The sequence below is a fragment of the Callospermophilus lateralis genome, chromosome 7, assembly GCF_048772815.1.
Source record: "Callospermophilus lateralis isolate mCalLat2 chromosome 7, mCalLat2.hap1, whole genome shotgun sequence".
Classification (NCBI taxonomy): domain Eukaryota; kingdom Metazoa; phylum Chordata; class Mammalia; order Rodentia; family Sciuridae; genus Callospermophilus; species Callospermophilus lateralis.
In genome coordinates this window covers 102,402,588-102,422,407 of record NC_135311.1, presented here as the reverse complement: position 1 = coordinate 102,422,407, position 19,820 = coordinate 102,402,588, and the positions used below count along the sequence as shown (strand labels likewise).

The following is a 19,820-nucleotide window of genomic DNA, read 5'->3' as shown; positions in this document are numbered from 1 at the left end:
TAAGATTGGCAGCCATTATGAAGTCGAACAATAACAAGTGCTGGCGAGGATGTGGGGAAAAGGGTACTCTTATACATTGCTGGTGGGACTGCAAAATGGTGAGGCCAATATGGAAAGCAGTATGGAGATTCCTGGGAAAGCTGGGAATGGAACCACCATTTGACCCAGCTATTGCCCTTCTCGGACTATTCCCTGAAGACCTCAAAAGAGCGTACTACAGGGATACTGCCACATCGATGTTCATAGCAGCACAATTCACAATAGCTAGACTGTGGAACCAACCCCGATGTCCCTCAATAGATGAATGGATAAAAAAAATGTGGCATTTATACACAATGGAGTACTACGCAGCACTAAGAAATGACAAAATCATGGATTTTGCAGGGAAATGGATGGCACTAGAGCAGATTATGCTAAGTGAAGCTAGCCAATCCCTAAAAAACAAATGCCAAATGTCTTCTTTGATATAATGAGAGCAACCAAGAACAGAGCAGGGAGGAAGAGGAGGAGGAAAAGATTAACATTAAGCAGAGTCATGAAGTGGGAGGGAAAGGGAGAGAAAGGGGAAATTGCTTGGAAATGGAAGGAGACCCTCATTGTTATACAAAATTACATATAAGAGTTGGTGAGGGGAATGGGAAAAAATAAGGAGAGAAATGAATTACAGTAGATGGGGTAGAGAGAGAAGATGGGAGGGGAGGGGAGGGGGGATAGTAGAGGATAGGAAAGGTAGCAGAATACAACAGTTACTATTATGGTATTATGTAAAAATGTGGATGTGTAACCGATGTGATTCTGCAATCTTTGTAATGTTTTGAATAACCAATAAAAAAAAAAAAAAGAAAAAAAAATAAATAGTACTGGGGATTGAACCCAAGGCTACTCTACTACTGAGCCATATCTCTAACCCTTTTTTTTTTTTTTTTTTAAATCTTGAAACCGTTTCTGAGGCTGTCCTTGAACTTTGCTACTCCTGCTTCAGTCCCCTGCCTTCCCTGAGTCTCTGGCATACAGGCATGCACCTCAGTGCCACAGAACTGGGCTGTGTAATGGTGATCTTATAATCACCATTTTATAACTGTAAAACATAAAGCTAGTGTTTATAACTGTAAAACATAAAGCTAGTGGAGCTGTTTTGAATTTGATCATCATCCAGAATTTTTTTTATATATTGATGAAAACATTTGGTGGTCTTGGTCATAAGCATTTATGAAGAACTATTATGAGTACAGGCATTTTTTAATTGTCTTGTGACTACAGTCTTAAGAGAAAAGTATTACTAATCTGTTCTACTGATGAGGATGTAAGCTTAGGGAAGCAAGGTAAGGTGTTTAATGAGAAAGAACAAGTAAGGAGCAGAACTGAAATTCAACCTCAAGGACTGTCTGACTCCAGAGCCTATGCAATTAATGGCTGAGGAGAGACTGAGCCATGCATCTTCCTTCTGCACTGTGTTCCCTTCCCTGTCTTCACCTAGTCTCTGCCACTCTAGATCCATTCTTTCTCTTCTCTGTCTTGTCCTGTGCCTTGAATGGCTGACCCCTGTGGACTAGTCTCCTGGACTTACCCATTGGCTTCTGAGTGGAGTTGGTCAGTGGAGGCACCAGGAGTGGACAGAAGGCTGTAAGAAGTAAGATCAGGCTATTCTCTCCCCACTTCCTCTCTGCTTTGGTGTCAGGTGTTGGACAACAGTCAAGTCCCTTCATGATCACAGCTCCTGCTGGGCAGGATCTGGCTCTCACTGGGGTGAGATAACATTATCTCCTTGCCTTGTCCCAGGGAAATAATGGCCTCCTGCTGTAGCTAGTTTCTGAGGGCCTCATCATCCCTTGTTTATTCCCTTAGCCCAGGACATACTTTCATAAGTGGACCCATCAATAAAACCTCTTCATTTGAAACATCTGGGATGTGTTTTGTTTCCTGCCATGATTTTGTCTGATATACTCTATCCCTAAATAAACACACAGGATTAGAAGAATGTTTCAATGGGAGATTCTGTTCCTAAATTCCCAGAAAATGTCATTATTAATAGAAGAATCAACACCATTCAATGTGAAAAAATCAGGGTTATTGAATTTTCAGCAAGAATTTGATAGAGAACTCCAGGATGAATGAATCTAGGGAAAAAAGATGTCATGGAAACTAGCATTCTGGCAAGTCAGCTTCTTATGTTCATAATAGGGTCTTTTGCCAAAGACTTTCATGTCGTAAATTGCATGGAAATTATTATGTGCTTTGGAAGGGTTTCAAATTTGCAGTTTAAAGAGGTTAGTTGTGCTGAAGGCAATTAACCCAGAATCCCTACCCTCCCATTCCAGCAATAAAACTGGATTCCATGCTGTGAATAAAAACTAGGGTTTTGCCAAAAGTTTACATATATGTCCTCTGCTTATGGAAAAATTAAAGGATGGTGAAAATTAATGTATGATTTGCTTACCTAAGTAACTTTGGATTATAAGTTTTTCAACCTTTACATGTTTGTGAAAACATATAATGAACTCCTGGGGAAACATTCCTGTGGTGGTCCAAAATGTTTCTGGATTCCTGTGGTTAATTTGAAAGAAAAAAAAAAACAGATAAATATAAAAGTTAAATCATAAAGTTTTCATGATAAGTATTATAAAAATGACTATGGGATTATGACAATCCATTTCTGTTAATTCTGCCTCTAATCTCTCCCCAAGTTTAATAATTCTTTGCTACCACCAGATATTCTCTTCTAAAACACAGGAATAGAACTGATGTCACTCCTGTCTAAAAGCCTTCAGTGGTCCCTCACTGCCTATAAATTTAAACTCCTTAGTATGACATTTAAGACTGTACAGTCTGGTTTCATAATTAAAGGACATTATCCTCCATCACTACATTACCATCAATCACTGTAGTCACACTGGGCCACTTAAAATTCTGCAAACACATCATGCAGGCTCTTGCTTCCACATAGCAGTTCCTGAGATTCTCTTTACCCAAAAAGTCTTTCTTCCCTTGCAAAAGTTTATTCACTTTTGGGTCCAATCTCTCTAACCCCAACAAATTGGAATCACTTCCTCCTTTCTTTGCACTTCCCTGACACTCAGCAACCCATTTCTGCACTGACACTTATCTCTTATGTTTTTATGGCTCCTGCAAGATGATGAGCTCTTGTTTAATTGGAGGCTACCAATTTTGTTGATGATATTTATTGAACCCAAACACTTCCCACTACTCATCTTCATATCCCTAGCAACTGTTAAATAATTAAACCACAGTATGTTTGCTGAAAAAAAAATTAAATATGCAGTTTTTAAGTTGTACAGAAGTGTGTTTGAAATAGTATATGTGGTACTGACGACAGAGTAATAATTTCAACAATGTAAGCCTTTTTCTTTTATGGAGGCAAAATTTATATACAATGAAATTTACCTTATAACTTCATAAGTTTTTGTTTTTTGCTTTTTATGATGCTGGTGATCAAACCTAGGGCCTTGCATATGCTAGGCAAGTATGCTACATGAATTACATCCCCAGGCCATTTAATGAGTTTTGATAAATGTATATGCTTATGTAACTGATCCCAGGATAACCAATACCCCCATCAAGATATAGAACATTCTCATGACTCCAGAAACTTTCCTTCCAGACAATCCCTACTTCCCTGAATTATTACTTTGACTTTTATCACCATGACCTATGCTGCAATGTATGTATGTGTATACACACATGTATATATACATACACACATATAAACACATACGTGTGTATATATACATATATATTCATATATATATGTATGTGTGCGTTTTGTTTTTTTTTTAACTACTGGGGATTGAATCCAGGGATACTCTATCACTGAGCTACATACAGTCCTATTTTATTATTTGCTTACTTACTTATTTTGCATTACTGGCAATTGAACCCAGGAGTTTTACACTGAGTTACATCTCTAGTCCTTTATCTATCTATCTATCTATTTATTTATAAGCCAGGTCTCACTAAGTTGCCACAGCTGAGTTACATCTCTAGACCTTTATTTATTTATTTATAAGCCAGGTTTCACTAAGTTGCCAAGGCTGATCTTTTTTCTTTTCTTTTCTTTTTTTATTTTTATTTTTATTTTTTGTTAGTTGCTCGGGACAATACAATGATCTTGACATATCATACATTTGATTCAAATGGGGTATAAATTCTCATGCCAAGGCTGATCTTGAACTTATGATCCTCCTGTCTCAGCTACCCAAGTTACTGTGTTGACAAAAATTGAGACAGGATCACACTAAATTGCTCAGGCTAGCCTGAACTTGCAACCTCCTTACTCAGTTACCTAATAGCTGGGATTACAGGCATGTACTACCACACTTGACTTGTTCATTCTTTTGTTTGATATTTGGAATGCTTCCAGTTTTTTAATGTTATAATAAATAAAGCTACTATAAACATTCTTACACAAGTGTCTTTGTAGACAAAGTCATTACTAAGAGTGGCTTTGTAGGATGATAAGGTAGAGTTATATTTTACTTTATAAAAACTGCCAAATTTCCAAAGTGGTTGCACTATTATATACTCTTACCAGCAATGTTAAGAGAGTTCTACTTGCTCCACACCCTTTGTCAACATTTGCTGTTATCAGTCTTTTTAATTTAACCATTCTAGTAAATGTGAAATGGTCTCCTATTGTTTTAATTTGCATTTTCCTGATAACTATAAAGCTAAGCACTTTTTTCATGCATGTTAGTCGCTCATCTATTTTCTTTTGTTAAGTGTCTCTTAAATATTTTGTCATATTTTTATGAAGCTGTTTGTATTTTTATTATATACCTGTAGCAGTCCTTTGGTATGTATGTGTGTGTGTATGTATTTATTTATATACATATATATATATATATATATATATATATATATATATATATATATATATATTTTTTTTTTTTTTTTTTTTTTCCAAATGAATATTTTCTCCCAGTCCATGATTTGCCTTGTTGTTTCTTTTGTTTTTGGTACCTAGGGTTTGATTCCAGGGGTACTTAATCATTGAGCCACATCCCTAGTCCTTTTTATTTTTTATTTTGAGACAGGGTCTTGCTAAGTAGTTTAGGATCTTGTTGAGTTGCAGAGACTGGCTTTGAACTTGTGATCCTCCTTCCTCAGCCTGCCAAGTTGCTGGAATCACAGGTATGCAATGGCTTGCCTTTTCATCTTCTTAATCATGGCTTTCAATAAGCAGAAATTTCACTACTGACAAAGTCCAGTTTTGTTACTTTTTTTCTTTCTTTCCTTCTTTATCTTTAAAAAAAATTTTTTTCTTTTGTATTTACATGTGGTGCTAGGGACCGAACCCAGTTTCTCATGTATGCTGAGCAAGCTCTCTACCACTGAGTTACATGACCAGCCCCATTTTTTAATTTTATGCTTAGTAATTTTTGTGTCATCCCCTTCCCAAAAGAAATATTTGTCTACTGCAATGTCGCAAAGTTCTTTCTTATGAGGTCCATGATCCATCCTGAATTAATTTTTGTGCTCAGTATAGGATAAGGGTCACAGTTTATTTTTATCTATGTTTACTCTGTTGCTCCAGCACCATTTGTTAAAAAGGCTTTCTTTTTCTTATTGGAACTTATAGTGTTTTTCTCTAAAATAAAATATATTTTGTCAAAAATATAACCTAATATAACCTGATGCTGTGGGTCTGTTTTGGGCTCTCTATTCTATTTCATTGGTCTAATATTATAAATACATTACACTGCTTTGATTATTGTGAATTGGTTATTCGATGTCCTGAAATCAGAGTAAGTAAGTGCTTTAACTTTCTTCTTTTTCAAGATGATTTTGACTAGTCCAGGTCTTTGTATTTCCAGATATGTTTCAGAAAAAAATTTGTTAGTGTCTATGTAAAAGTACACCGAGATTTTTAATTTGGATTGTACAGACTCTACATTAATTTAGAAAAAAGCTGGCATTTTAACAATATTAAGTTTTCTAATTATGCACATAGTATATATTTTCATTTATTTAGCTCTTTATTATATTAAAAGTTTTGTCAACAATATCTTTTTTTTTTAATCTTGCCCTAAAGGCAATTATTTATTTATTAATATTTATTGTTTAGTTTTTGGCAAACACAACATCTTTGTATGTGGTGCTGAGGATCGAACCCCGGACCGCATGCATGTCAGGCGAGCACGCTACTGCTTGAGCGACATATCCCCAGCCCCTGTCAACAATATCTTATAAACTTCATTGTGAAGGTCTTGTGTGTCTTATTAAATTTATTCTAAACTATTTTATGTTTTAAACACTATTTTAAGTAGATTTTTTGGGAGGAGGGACGGGTACCAGGGATTGAACCAAGATTTATAAAATGATGTTTTAAAATAAAATTTAGGTAAATTCAATCCAAAATTAGAACTAATCCAGATATCTATCACTGACAAATGGATAAATAAAATCTGCTTTATCCATGCAATTGAATATTATTTGACAATAAAAAGAAATTGTTCTGAGATATGTTACCACATGGATGAAGCCTGAAAACATGAAAAGTGAAAGAAGCTAGTCAAAAGGTCATATATGTATGATTCCATTTACATGAAAAGTCTGAATCAGTAACATCTACAGAAATAAGGTAGATTAATAATGGTTACCTAGGGCTGGTGGGGATGGATAAATACTGGGTGACTGCTAATGAATGCAAGACTTCTTCTGGGGGTGATGAAATGTTCTAACATGGATCGTGGAAATGGTTGCATAACTCTGAATATGTAGGAAATACTAAATTGTAGACTCTAAATGGGTGAATTATACAGCATATAAATATATAAATAAAGGGTATTTTTTGCGGGGGATACCAGGGATTGAACCCAGCGGTGCTTAACCACTGAGCCTCATCCCCAGCCCTTGTTTATATTTTATTTAGAGGCAGGATCTCATTAAGTTATTTAGGGTTTTGCTAAGTTGCTGAGGCTGGCTTTGAAACTTGTGATCCTTCTGCCTCAGGCTCCCAGGGATTATAGACGTGCGCCACCATGCCTGGTATATGTCAATAAAGTTGTTACAAAAAAAGGGTTAGGTCTCCTATCTAATAATTCTGATTTTTAAATTCTATATTTAATAATTTATAATTTCCTTTTTACTTATAACTATATGGTTTAAAATTTTATCTATTTAAATAATTTAGTGAATTTAGTTGTCCTGGCTTTTCCTTCAGTGCTTTCAATAAACATGACCAATATAATAATTCTACATATTATTATATAGATGCACTTGGACTTTAAAATGATATAATTGCATCCTCATAATGAGGTATAAGGAAATTGTCAAAGTAGTAGTTTTCTTTTTCTCTTGCTTTTACCAGCACCATGTATTGAACCCAGGGGCATTCAACCACTGAGCCACATCTCCAGCCCCTGCTCCACACACGCCCCACCCTGCTTTTTTAAAAAAATTTTTTTTTAGTTGAAGATGAACAAATAATTTTATTTTGTTTATTTATTTTTATGTGTGCCTCACTCATGAGAGGCAAGCCCTCAACTGCTGAGCCACAACCTCACCCCTCTTTTTTTGGTATTTTATTTAGATACAGGGTTTCACTGAGTTGCCTAGCACCTCACTTTTGCCAAGGTTGGCTTTGAACTCGTGATCCTCCTTCCTCAGCCTCCTGAGCCACTGAGATTACAGGCACGCGTGGGCCACTGCCTGGCAATAGTTTTCTGTTGAATAAGGATTGAATGCTAACAACTGTTTCACATCTATTATCTCATGTGATTTTTGTTGTTTTTTTTGTTGTTGTTGTTTTAATAACTCTGAGGAAGGCAGAAAAGGTGGTGTTATCTCTATTTTTTAGACTGGAAATGGAGGCCCAAAGGCTGAAATATATGTCATCCTTAAAAAAAAGAGGGAGAGTAAAACACCAGATCTCTGAATGCCCCTTTCTTTTCCCAAGAACTTAGCCAAGTTAAGGGAACAATGACAGCAATCTGGGCTGGAATGTCCAGATAAATATTATCATGAAGGACACTGGCTTTCTCTGTTATATGCTTGGAATTAGGGCAAGTTAGTATAATGTATGGAAAGTTGCTTTCTTGCACACATGTCAGGATAGCTGCTCCTTGGGATGATGAGCATACAAGGAACAAACTAAACAGTTTAATGATTGTCAATGTTTCTATAGCTTAATTTATTCTTCTTAATTCTTCTCCCTACAGTAACTGGTATGGATCAGAGCACTGTCTAAAGGGAAGTGCTCATTTGCCACCTCCTGACAAAATATCATGATAGATAGGAGGCACTGCTCTCAGGCAAGGCACCAGAGGTACTGAGTGAAGCAGAGGTATACCTGTCCAGCCTGTCACCTCTGGATTCTCAGGCAAAGTTATCTGTCAATCATTGCTACTGGACCTTCCCTGTAAGCATTTTTCAATGAACTTTATATCTCATGTCCCACCTCCAGGTATATTCCTTGGTCTCTCTGATCTTATCTCACTGACCTAGCACAACTGGGCTTAAAACATTACATATAACCTTTGTCTAAGGTAAAACATGCAGTTCAATTTGACAAGAATTTTAATTCTAAATCTAGTGTATTCCAACACTATGTAAAGTGAATCAGTTCTCTTAATTTTTTTCTTTTTTCTAGGGTAGAATTTTTTCTACTTTTTCACTGACATTTTAAATATAAAGGACAAAGGTAGGGTCAATGGGAAATAGAAACATAATCATTTTCTTTAACTCTTATTTTTGAAGAAATTGAAAGTTTGGAGCAGGGCCATAAACATTCTTCACTGTTGAGTAGGGGTAAATTTATAGTATGTTTTCCCTAAATAATTCTATGATTACTTGCATTTAGGTATACCAATTTGTGAACAGAAATTTTTTAACATCTAATATATAAAGTCTAATTATATGTGCTAGAATTGCATATGAATTACAGTCAATGACGTACTCCGTGCAGTCTGCAGGACAGTAACTACCTATATTCCATGTTTTTCTGTACTAACAGTTTTTGTCTAATCTAAAAAAAAAATTAGGTCCTTAATCATTCCTTAATATAAACTTGACAGATCCTAAAATATTATCTGCTACATAATATAGCTAACTCTAATAATCTTTTTTTCTTTTGGTACCGGGGACTGAACTTGGGGTTGGCACTCAACCACTGAGTCACATCATCCCCAACCCTATTCTGTATTTTATTTAGAGACGGGGTATCACTGAGTTGCTCGGCATCTAGCTATTGCGGAGGCTAGCTTTAGACGCTTGATCCTCCTGTCTCAGCCTCCCGAGCTGCTGGGATTACAAGCATGTGCCATCATGCCCAGCTGACCCTAATAATCCATAAACATATTACCTTGAGAGAAAAGTCATCAAAAGGGTAGAAGGTAAACTGATCTTGCCTTAGAAAAATGATCTCTCTCCAATCAGAAATAAGGAATGTTTCTGGAAAGATCTTTATTCCTAGCAAACAACATTAAGGCAAATCTCTACAGTTCTGTGTATTCTTTTTTTGGGGGGCGGGTATTTGGGATTGAACTCAGAGGCCCTCAACCACTGACCCACATCCCAAACCTATTGTGTATTTTATTTAGAGACAGGGTCTTACTGAGTAGCTTAGCACCTCACTTTTGCTGAAGCTGGCTTTGAACTTGCAATCCTCCTGCCTCAACCTACGGAGCTGCTGGGATTACAGGCATGCGCCACCCTGCCTGGCTCAGTTCTATGAATTCTTATAACAGTTTCCATGCTAATTTTTCTACTCCAAGTTAAGAGTGGGTTAAGAAATATTACTTCACTTTCAGAAAGTAAAAAACTGACATGAACTAAGAGACACAGGCAAAAGCAGATATTAACTTTTTGATTCAATGTTGATTTGATTTGTTATAGTATAGGACAAAGAGCCCTTAACTAGCAGTTAGAAAATATGAGTGTTAGTTGATTTTGCCATCTGCTTCTCTGTATGATTTTAAATAAGTCATTTTACATGTGATCATTTGTTTTCTCATCTTTACAGTAGGGTTGAAAATACTTCTTTGGATTTCTTATTTCCCAATTGAATAACATAGTATATGAAATTATAAAGTCTTATACAAACATATAACATATGCATATACATGTATGTAGGTTTATGTATATGTGTGTATAAATATACACTCTAATACTTTTCAATATTAGCCAAGCTGAGAGCAGTGGTACATGCCTGTAACTTCAGGTACTAGGGAGGCTAAGGCAGGAGGATCACAAGTTCAAGGCCAGCCTCAGCAAATTAGTGAGGCCCTGTCTCAAAAAATAAAAAGTATTGGTGATGTAACACAGTTGAAAGCCCCTTGGGTTCAATTCCTAGTATTAAAAAAAAAAAAAATTAACCAAGTTTAACTAATATTTGATGTTCTAATTCTGTTAAACTTTTTTTTAATATTTATTTTTTAGTTCTCAGCGGACACAACATCTTTATTTTGTTTATATGTGGTGCTGAGGACCAAACCCAGTGCCCCGAGCATGCGAGGCAAGTGTGCTACCGCTTGAGCCCCATCCCCAGCCCCTCTGTTAAACTTTTAAGACTCTATGGAATAAAAGATGAACAAGATATAGATTTTGATTCCTAGGAATTCACAGTTGAGAGAGGAGAAAAACATTAAAAATAAACAATTACACAAAAAGGAATAAGAAAGATACTAGAGGTTATACCAAATGCTATTAGAGTCCACAAAGAGATAAACTTATCCTACCTGAGGGGAAAGGAGCAGAAAGGAGATAGCAACTAAAGTTGAAAGAAGAGGTCAATTTGCTAGCATTTTGTCTAGACATGTGGTCTTCATAATAGAACACAAAGAATCCAACATCTCTATCTTACGACCAGCTCTGCCTCCAATAATTAAAGCTGGTATTTAACATATTTACACCTCTCTTACCACAAGTTTAAATGAAGGGCTTAGACAAGATGAACTCATAAGTTCTTCCAGCTCTAAAATTACATGATTCTGTGAGTTAAACTCTGGTGATTATACACAAACCAAGGAAGAGAACTCAAGACAGTAAGGAAATAAGTAGAACTATTAAAAAAGGAGTTCTCCCATTTTAGTTCTTGGAATTAAGACTCTGAGAATAGTATTTATCTCTACCGAGAATGATTCTAGACCTCTTAAAGAGTGGAAACTGGAATGATATCAAGAAGCTGAGAAACAAACAATGCGGGAGCAATAAATAGCATGAAGTGAAACATTCATTTCAGCAAAGATGTCACTTGGGCCAATAAGGAAATAGGGAGCAGATAGGAAGCTATGTTTACATTTATATTTCCAAGAAAAATCTGGAATAAAAACAAACAAAACTAGACATAAAAATTTACACATTCATAAAATGAAGTTGTTGTTTGCCTTGGTAAACAAAATTATAAAAAAGTCCTATTGTTGGGGGTGTAGCTCAGTGGTAGAGCACTTGCCTACCATGCACAATGCCCTGGGTTCCATCCCTGGCACTAGAAAAATAATGATAAATAAAAATAGTAATAATAATAAATTTAAACACCTCTTTGTATAAAGAAGTCCATTTAGGAATTATAAAGAAAAGGATCAAAAACTTAAATATCTACATATGAATTAGTTGTAGGAATGATGACAAAGGTGGATACTACCAGGAAATCTGGTTCATCAAACACTTATTAAACTATATTTAACAGCACTAATTGTACACACATAGTTCCAGTACCACAGGGGTTCACTAGCCCAATATAAAGACTTCAAGTGAGACAGTATAGTAACTCTTACCCATCAATGATATTTTCAGGTGGGTGTTTTTCATCACTTGATGTAGCTAAAACCACTTCAGACCCTTCAGAGCTCAAACAAAGATCAAATTGTCTCATCTTCAAGTGTTAAACCTGCAAATAATAAAGTAAAAAGTAAAAAAGCAACTCCTTGATTCTCTTAGCTTCATCTAAAAAAGGAAAGAAAAGGAAAGCCTGTTGCCTAGCATACTGTTTAACCACCAAGCAATTCAACAAGTGGGAGGGACTCCAGTGTTTGTTTATATAAGTAAAGTTCTGACCTCAACTCTGCTCTACAAAATGTCTTTTGACTACCTAAACTGACATCATTTCTCTGCTCCAATAATTACATGGAAACTGTTAACAAGTCAGGGAGACATAAATTAGTGGAAGTTGTTGATAGTTATACTTCTGAAATAAAAAAAAAAAAACAACTGGAAGATAAAAACAGATTTTATAACTGTTTATCCATATACTTTTTTCTTTTTTGGGGGAGGGGTGGGGTACCAGGAATTGAACTCAAGCACTCGACCACTGAGCCACATTTTGTATTTTTATTTAGAGACAGGGTCTCACTGAGTTATTTAGTGCCTCGCTTTTTGCTGAGGCTGTCTTTGAACTCGTGATCCTCCTGCCTCAGCCTCCTGAGCCGCTATGATTACAGGCGTGCGCCACTGAACCTGGCCTTGTATTGTTTTTTGTTGGTTGGTTTGATTGGCTTGGTTTTGGTACAAGAGTTTACTACCCTGCTTAATTTTTTTGTCATTGAACTATACCTTACATACCGAAAAGTGCACACATCATAAACATAGCTCAATAAAATTTCATGAATAAACGCAACTAGATAAATAAATAGAACACTCGAGAAGCCTTTCTCACCCCCCCCTTAAGAATTACCAACCCTCTTGCCTTCCCATAAGTAACCAATACTAAAGATTAACTTTGCCCAAAATATATGTACATGAAATCACACAGTTAATACTGGCTTTCCCCCCTCCCCTCATTATTGTTTGTGAGATGTATCAACGTCATATATAACAGAGAATAGCTACAGAGGCAACCCAGCCCCTACTCAGTACAACTCTGTATGAGATCAAAGAAACTAGCCCTTGTGGAGCTTCACAGGAAACTGGGAATGAGCTGAAAAGCAAAGACAGGTTTCTTTGGTCTCAAGTACTTAGACACCAAAGCCCTCAAGAAGGAGGGAATTAATCTCATTCTCAGTTATATGAAATCAGAGTCAACTAAAACTATTTAAATCTTGATCTACACTCAAAATAATTTATAGCTAGACTGAATTGGTTTACCCCTCATCCTCACTACTAGATTAAAGAAAGATTGGGTTTTCTCTCTAGGGAAGAAAAGGAGTGGGGGAAAACAATCCCCAAACATTATCTATTTCAGTCTCTACTATTATTTAAAATGCAATATTAAACAAAGCCATTAGAAGCAAATCTATAGGTAACTAAGTGCTGGAATGACCCTCGTGCTAATTTGCATTAGCAAACATAAAGTAAGATATTATATATCTGTTAGAGAAAAGATAGACCAATGAGTAAACAGAAGCAGCACCTTAGCAGGAAATGGAAACTCAAAAATGGAAAACCTAGAACTTAAAATACAGCATCTTGGGCTGGGGATGTGGCTCAAGCGGTAGCGTGCTTGCCTGGCATGCGTGCGGCAATAAAGATGTTGTGTCTGCGGAAAACTAAAAAAAAATATTAAAAAAATTCTCTCTCTCAAAAAAATAAAATAAAATACAGCATTTAAAATAAAAAATTCATTAGTTAGGTGAAATAGTTGATAGGATCTAGCATAAGAATGGGATCAGTGAACCTAAAGATGGATTCAGGGGCTGTAGGCCTTGCTCACTAATACAGCACTTGCCTAGTATCCTGTTGAGACCCTCTTACGACCAGCTCTGCCTCCAATAATTAAAGCTGGTATTTAACATATTTACATATTACGCGTATTAACATATATACACCTCTCTTACCACTCCTCTGCACAACCAAAAAAAAAAAAAAGTCAATAGAAATGATCCAAAATAAAACAAAAAAATTTTTAAAAATTAAGATAACAAACAGAGTAGGGCCGAAGAGCATAAGAAGAAGATTAACATTAAACAGGGATGAGAGGTGGGAGGGAAAGGGAGAGAGAAGGGAAACTGCATGGAAATGGAAGGAGACCCTCAGGGTTATACAAAATTACATACAAGAGGAAGAGAGGGGAAAGGGAAAAATAATACAAGGGGGAGAAATGAATTACAGTAGAGGGGGTAGAGAGAGAAGAGGGGAGGGGAGGGGAGAGGAAGGGGGATAGTAAAGGATAAGAAAGGCAGCAGAATACAACAGACACTAGTATGGCAATATATAAATCAATGGAAGTGTAACTGATGTGATTCTGCAATCTGTATACGGGGTAAGAATGGGAGTTCATAACCCACTTGAATCAAAGTGTGAAATATGATATATCAAGAACTATGTAATGTTTTGAACAACCAACAATAAAAAAATAAATAAAATTAAGATAACAGAATAGAATATTAGATATCCTTTAAATAGTATTAAACTATTAAAGATACTGTTTGGCCCTTTACAGATGCAGACTGAAATACACATAATTGAATTCCCAAGAGAAGAGAAAGTGAATGGTGTAGAAGAAAATGATGAAGAGATATGGTTGAAAATTTCTCCAAATCTATAAAAGACATAAATCCACAAATCTAAGACTCAGGAACCCACGCTAAATAAATACAAAGATTCCATCTAGGCAAAACATAGTTAAAAGTTAAAGAGAAGAAATTAAAAGCAGTCAGATTTGGGGCTGGGCTTATAGCTCAGTGGCAGAGCACTTGCCTCATCCATTTGAGGCACTGGGTTCGATCCTCAGCACCACAGAAAAATAAACAAAATAAAATAAAGATATTATGTCCGTCTTTTAAAAAAAAAGCAGTCAGATTTTGTAGAACAACAGTTAAGAATTAAAATTAGGGATTGAGGCAGTAGCTCAGTGGCAGAGCACTTGCCTGGCCTGTGAGAGGCACTGGTTAGATCTTCAGCATTACATAAAAAAATATATATATATTAATAAGCAAAGATATTGTGTGTCCATCTACAACTAAAACAATATTTAAAAAAAGAATTAAAATTAAAGGGCTGGGGTTGTAGCTCAGTTGTAGAGCACTTGCCTAGCATGTGTGAGGCCCTGGGTTCAATCCTCAAAGGGGAATTTTTTTTTTCAATTTTCATCAGAAATAATGCAGACCAAAAGAAAATGGAATGGCATTTTTGAAGTGCTGAAAAAAAACCCTTCAGAATTTCATATCTAGCAAAAAATGTTCTAACGGCAAATTAAAGGTATTTTTAGATAAAAACTGAGTATACATCAGTAGACCTATACTATTGGAAAAATTAAAGAAGTTCATTAGGCTAAAGGTAAATGATTCCATAGTTACATTCTGGGTTCAAGGGAAGGAATAAAGAGCATTATAAATGGAAAAAATATTGTTAATATAAGTGCATATTCTTAAAATATATTTACAAGGTACTGGGGCTGGCAGTATAGCTCAGTGGTAGGGTGCTTGCCTAGCATGTGCAAGGCCCTGGGTTTAATGATGTCCAGTACCAGAAAAAAGAACTGGACTACTGTCTGGGTCTAAAGAAGAAAAATTAAAAATATTATCAATGAATGGTGGGGATTTAACAGATGCAGAAGTAAAGGCAAGGGGGAAGGTAAGTGAAAGTACTTATAGAGTATTTTAGTAAAGTTCTTATACTGAACATGATGTCATAGAATATTAACTCAAAGTAGACTAGGATGTTAAAGATGCATGTTATAATCCTGGAACTAGAATAAAGTAACTGCTAAAAAAAAAAAAAGTAATATAAGAGAACCATTATGGTTTGGATATGGTTTCTCCCTCAAAGATTCATGTGCTGGAAGCTTGGTCCTTAACAACATATCAACCCAACTCTGAAAGGGGCAGGGGTTGGGGGTGTGGGGGTGTGGTCCATATGCTGTGGCACAAGCCTAAAATTTTACCCAGCAACTCAGAAGGTTAAGACAGAAGGATTACAAATTCATGGCCAACCTGAGAAACTTAAGTGAAACCCTGTCTCAAAATTTTAAAAACGACTAGAGATGTAACTCAGTGGTAGAGCATCTCTGGGTCTGATGCCAGTGCTAAAAAAATAAAAATAAAAAAGTGGGACCTTTAAGAGATGGAGCCTATTGGGAGGTGATTGGGTCATAGCTGCCTTTCTAAAGGAATTAATGCTGGTCTTGTAGTAGAGTGGGTTAGGTCTCATAGGAGTCAATTAGTTTTCTGGGAACTCAAGTTATTATAAAAGAATAGTCATGTCCTCCATCCTTGCTTCCTTTCTTGCCATGTGACCTTTCTATCCTCAAGGATGCCATCACCAGAGCCTGGCAGAAGCCAGTGCATGCTCTTGGTCCTCCAGAACTGTGAACTAAATAATTTTTTTTTTTTTTTACAAATTACTCAGCTTCATGTATTTTGTTACAGAAACATAAAATGGACTAAGATAAATGTCAACAGAAGAGAAAATCTGGAATACCATAAAAATAATCTGGAAACAAGTAGAAAGGAACAAAAGAATAAGAATAGGGCAGACAGGAAAAAAAAAACGTATCAAGAACACAGAACTTAATTAAGTACAAATATATCAGTTTTCCTTCTAAATATTAATAAACTAAGCATTAGACTATTTTACTGTATTTAAAAAAATGTTTTTGAGCACAGGAGCACCCTACCACTAATATACATCCCCAGTCCCTTTTATTTTGAGATATGGTCTCATTAAATTGCCTAGGCTGGCTTCTGGGCAACTTGTGGTCCTCTGCCTCAGCCTTCTGAGTCACTGGGACTATAGGCATGTACCACCATGTCCGGCTTAAGATACACATTATGAATATAAAGATGCAGACTGAGGGCTGGGGTTGTGGCTCAGTGTAGAACACTTGCCTAGCATGTGCGAGGCCCTGAGTTCAATCCTCAGTACCACATAAAAATAAATAAATAAATAAAATAAAGGTATTGTGTCCAACTACAACTAAAAAATATTAAAAAAAAAAGATGCAGACTGAAAGCAAAAATGATCAAGTTAAATATTTGACATGGTAAATTCCTCTACTTAATTATCAAAATTAGTTTGGTCCTATACTTTGTACCTAGCTTATTAGAAACAATTTTCTTAAACTACATGAAAATTTTGAGATTAGATAGCAATTCAATTAAATTATAGATTAATTTGGGGAGAAGAGACATGTTAATGATAATCAGTGCCCTGAATCTAGCATATCTCTTCATTTATTAAAAAACTTTTTAAAAATCCTCCAAATATATGTCTCTTTTGTTAGATATACTCTTAGACACCTTATAGTTTCTCCTTCTATTGAAGTGGGATTTTTTTTTTCTTTTCTGGTACTTGGGATTGAACTCAGGGGAACATAACTATTGAGTCACATCCCCAGCTCTTTTTTGTATTTTCATTTTGAGACAGGGTCTCACTGAATTGCTTAGCACCTCGCTAAGTTGCTGACATTGGCTCACGATCCTCCTGCCTCAGCCACCCGAGCCGCTGAGATAATAGGCATGTACCACTGTGCCCAGCTACGTAAGTGGGATCTTTTTAAAAATAACATTTATTCTTGACTATACAATGGGTCTTTCTTTCTTTTTTCTTTTTTTTTGCAGTGTTATGGATGGAACCCAGGCCTTATACATGGTAGGTAAGCACTCTCCCACTGAGCTATGTCCTCAGTTCTATAAGGAATATTTCTTAACATTTCACCATGAAATGTGTCATGTACACTGTGGTTTTTGTTACATATTATTAAGTAAACAGAAATTTCCTTCTCCTTCTTGTTTGTTGTTTTTTTTCCTATACATATGAATAAGAATTGAGCTTTACCAAATACTCCTCTATATCTACGAAAATAATCATAATGGATTTTTCTACAGATGGTTAATGTGATCAATTAAGAAAATTTCTAATGTTATAGCATCCCCAGTTCCTGGCACAAATTCTATCTACATGTCTATGGTGCATTATCATTTTTACAGCTAAATTCAGTTTCCTAGTATTATATTTTGAATTTTTGCAAATATATTGTTAAGATTATATTGGCCTACAATTTTTCCTTTAGTTCATGTCTTTGGAATAAAGATTGTATTCCAAAGAAATCGGAGAGCTTTGCTTTCTTTTTCTAATTGTTGGAACAATTTATATAAGGTAGGGGTTATCTGATCTTGTATACCTGGTGAAGTGTTCATAGCGTAATTTTTGACAATTCAAATTCAATAGATCTCTTCAGGTTTTCTATACCTTGAGTCAATTTTAGTCAGTTGTATTAATTATTGATAATTTGTATTTCATAAGAGATCAAGTTCTTCTTAGTTTTTATTTTATTATAATACAAAGTAAAGTCCACTTTCTATCTTAGTTTTAAAATCTAGTAGTAATAGTAATAAAAGCTGGGTCACACTGATCAAGAAAAAAAGAGATTTTAAGCCAGGTGCAGTGGCACATGGCTGTAATCCCAGTGACTCAGGAGATTGAGACAGGAGGATCTCCAGTTCAAAACCAGACCCAGCAATTTAGCAAGACTCTAAGCAACTTAGTGAGACCCTGATTCTAAATTAAAAAAAAAAAAAAAATGGATGGGGATGTGACTCAGTGGTTGAGTGCCCCTGGGTCGAATCTCTTGTACAAAAAAAAAAATACACATATATGTATATATAGATATGAATATATGTATACACATATACAGACACACACACACACAGACCAGACTGAGGTGGAAAATATGGATTGTAGGACAGGCTGCACTTTAGGTAGTTTCTTATAACTTTTTGAGTGGCTATACTCAAAATAATAATGACTATTAGAACAAAATGAACTTGTGGAAGATTTTTATCCTTTTAAGAATTTTAACTAGGGCTGGGGATGTGGCTCAAGCGGTAGCGCGCTCGCCTGGCATGTGTGCAGCCCGGGTTCGATCCTCAGCACCACATACAACCAAAGATTTGTGTCTGCGAAAACTAAAGATAAATAAATAAATTGAAAAAAAAATGTACATTCAAAATTTACATAAAAAAAAAGAATTTTAACTAAGGGTACAAAAATATGCTTATCAATTCTAGAGACAATAACAAAGATGGGGTATCAGCTAATATAGCAGACGACGCAACTGGCCCTCAAAAAGAAGTGATCAGGGTTTGGGGGGTATATCTCAGTAGTAGAGCACATGTAGGTAATGTGCGAGTCCCTGGGTTAAATCCCCAGAGCACATGTGCACATGAATGTGCTCACGTGCACACGAATCCCTAGAGCACGTCTGTGCATGCATACACATACACACACACACACACACACAGAATAAAGACACAAGAGCAAGCTAGAAAGATGTGTGGCAATGAATTATAAGTTAAAGATAATCATAAAGGCTTATACTTAAGTCTTAAAAAATTAGTCCAACAAGATCAGGGGTTAGCAAACTACTGCTTTCAAGTCAAATCTAGCTTGCCACCTATTTTTTTTTTTTTAATGATCATGAATAGTTTTATTAGAACATGGCAGTTCTCATTCTTTTACATATTGTCTCTGATTACTTTTGTCCTATAGTACAGCTGAATACCTGTGACAGACTATAAGACCAATAAAGACTAAAATAATGTTTGGCCCTTTACAAAAAAGTTTGCTGATACTTGATTAAGATGTATAAAACTTATTGGCTTCATTGATCTTAAAGTCAATGACGATAACAGTGTACTATATCTATCTCCAAAAGTAAAGGAATGCTATCTTCAATTATTGAATAGGGTTTGAGGGTGCAGCTCAGTGGTAGAGCCTTTGCCTAGCACATGAGCCCTTGGTTTGATCCTCAGCATCATCCAAAAAAAAAAAAAAAAAAGGTAAGGAAATACTATATTGTCAAAATTTCTGAATATAAGCTAAGGCCCTTTTGAACCAAGGGCCAGGCACCATGCTAGTAATGAAAAGATGCATACAACCTAAGTGACTGAGACTTGTTTGTCTTCAAGTTGAGTCAAGGAAGATGGACA

At 35.8% G+C, this 19,820-nt stretch overlaps 1 protein-coding gene across 10 annotated transcripts in view; it reads right to left on the bottom strand.

Moving 5' to 3' along the window:
• The window catches only part of Ift25 (intraflagellar transport 25), a 29,104-nt gene that overhangs the window by 7,222 nt on the left and 2,062 nt on the right, over window positions 1-19,820 (bottom strand). For 8 of the 10 annotated variants that reach the window (XM_076860321.1, XM_076860322.1, XM_076860324.1 and 5 more), the window contains 2 exons: window positions 11,733-11,845; window positions 2,438-2,544 (listed from right to left, as the gene is read on the bottom strand). In XM_076860321.1, coding sequence (XP_076716436.1) covers window positions 2,438-2,544; window positions 11,733-11,830 — 205 coding nt within the window. In that variant the 5' untranslated portion in view covers window positions 11,831-11,845. Of the gene's footprint in view, window positions 1-492; window positions 1,622-2,437; window positions 2,545-11,732; window positions 11,853-19,820 lie in introns of those variants that run through there. The other 2 variants (XM_076860326.2, XM_076860323.1) reach the window with 2 other exon arrangements.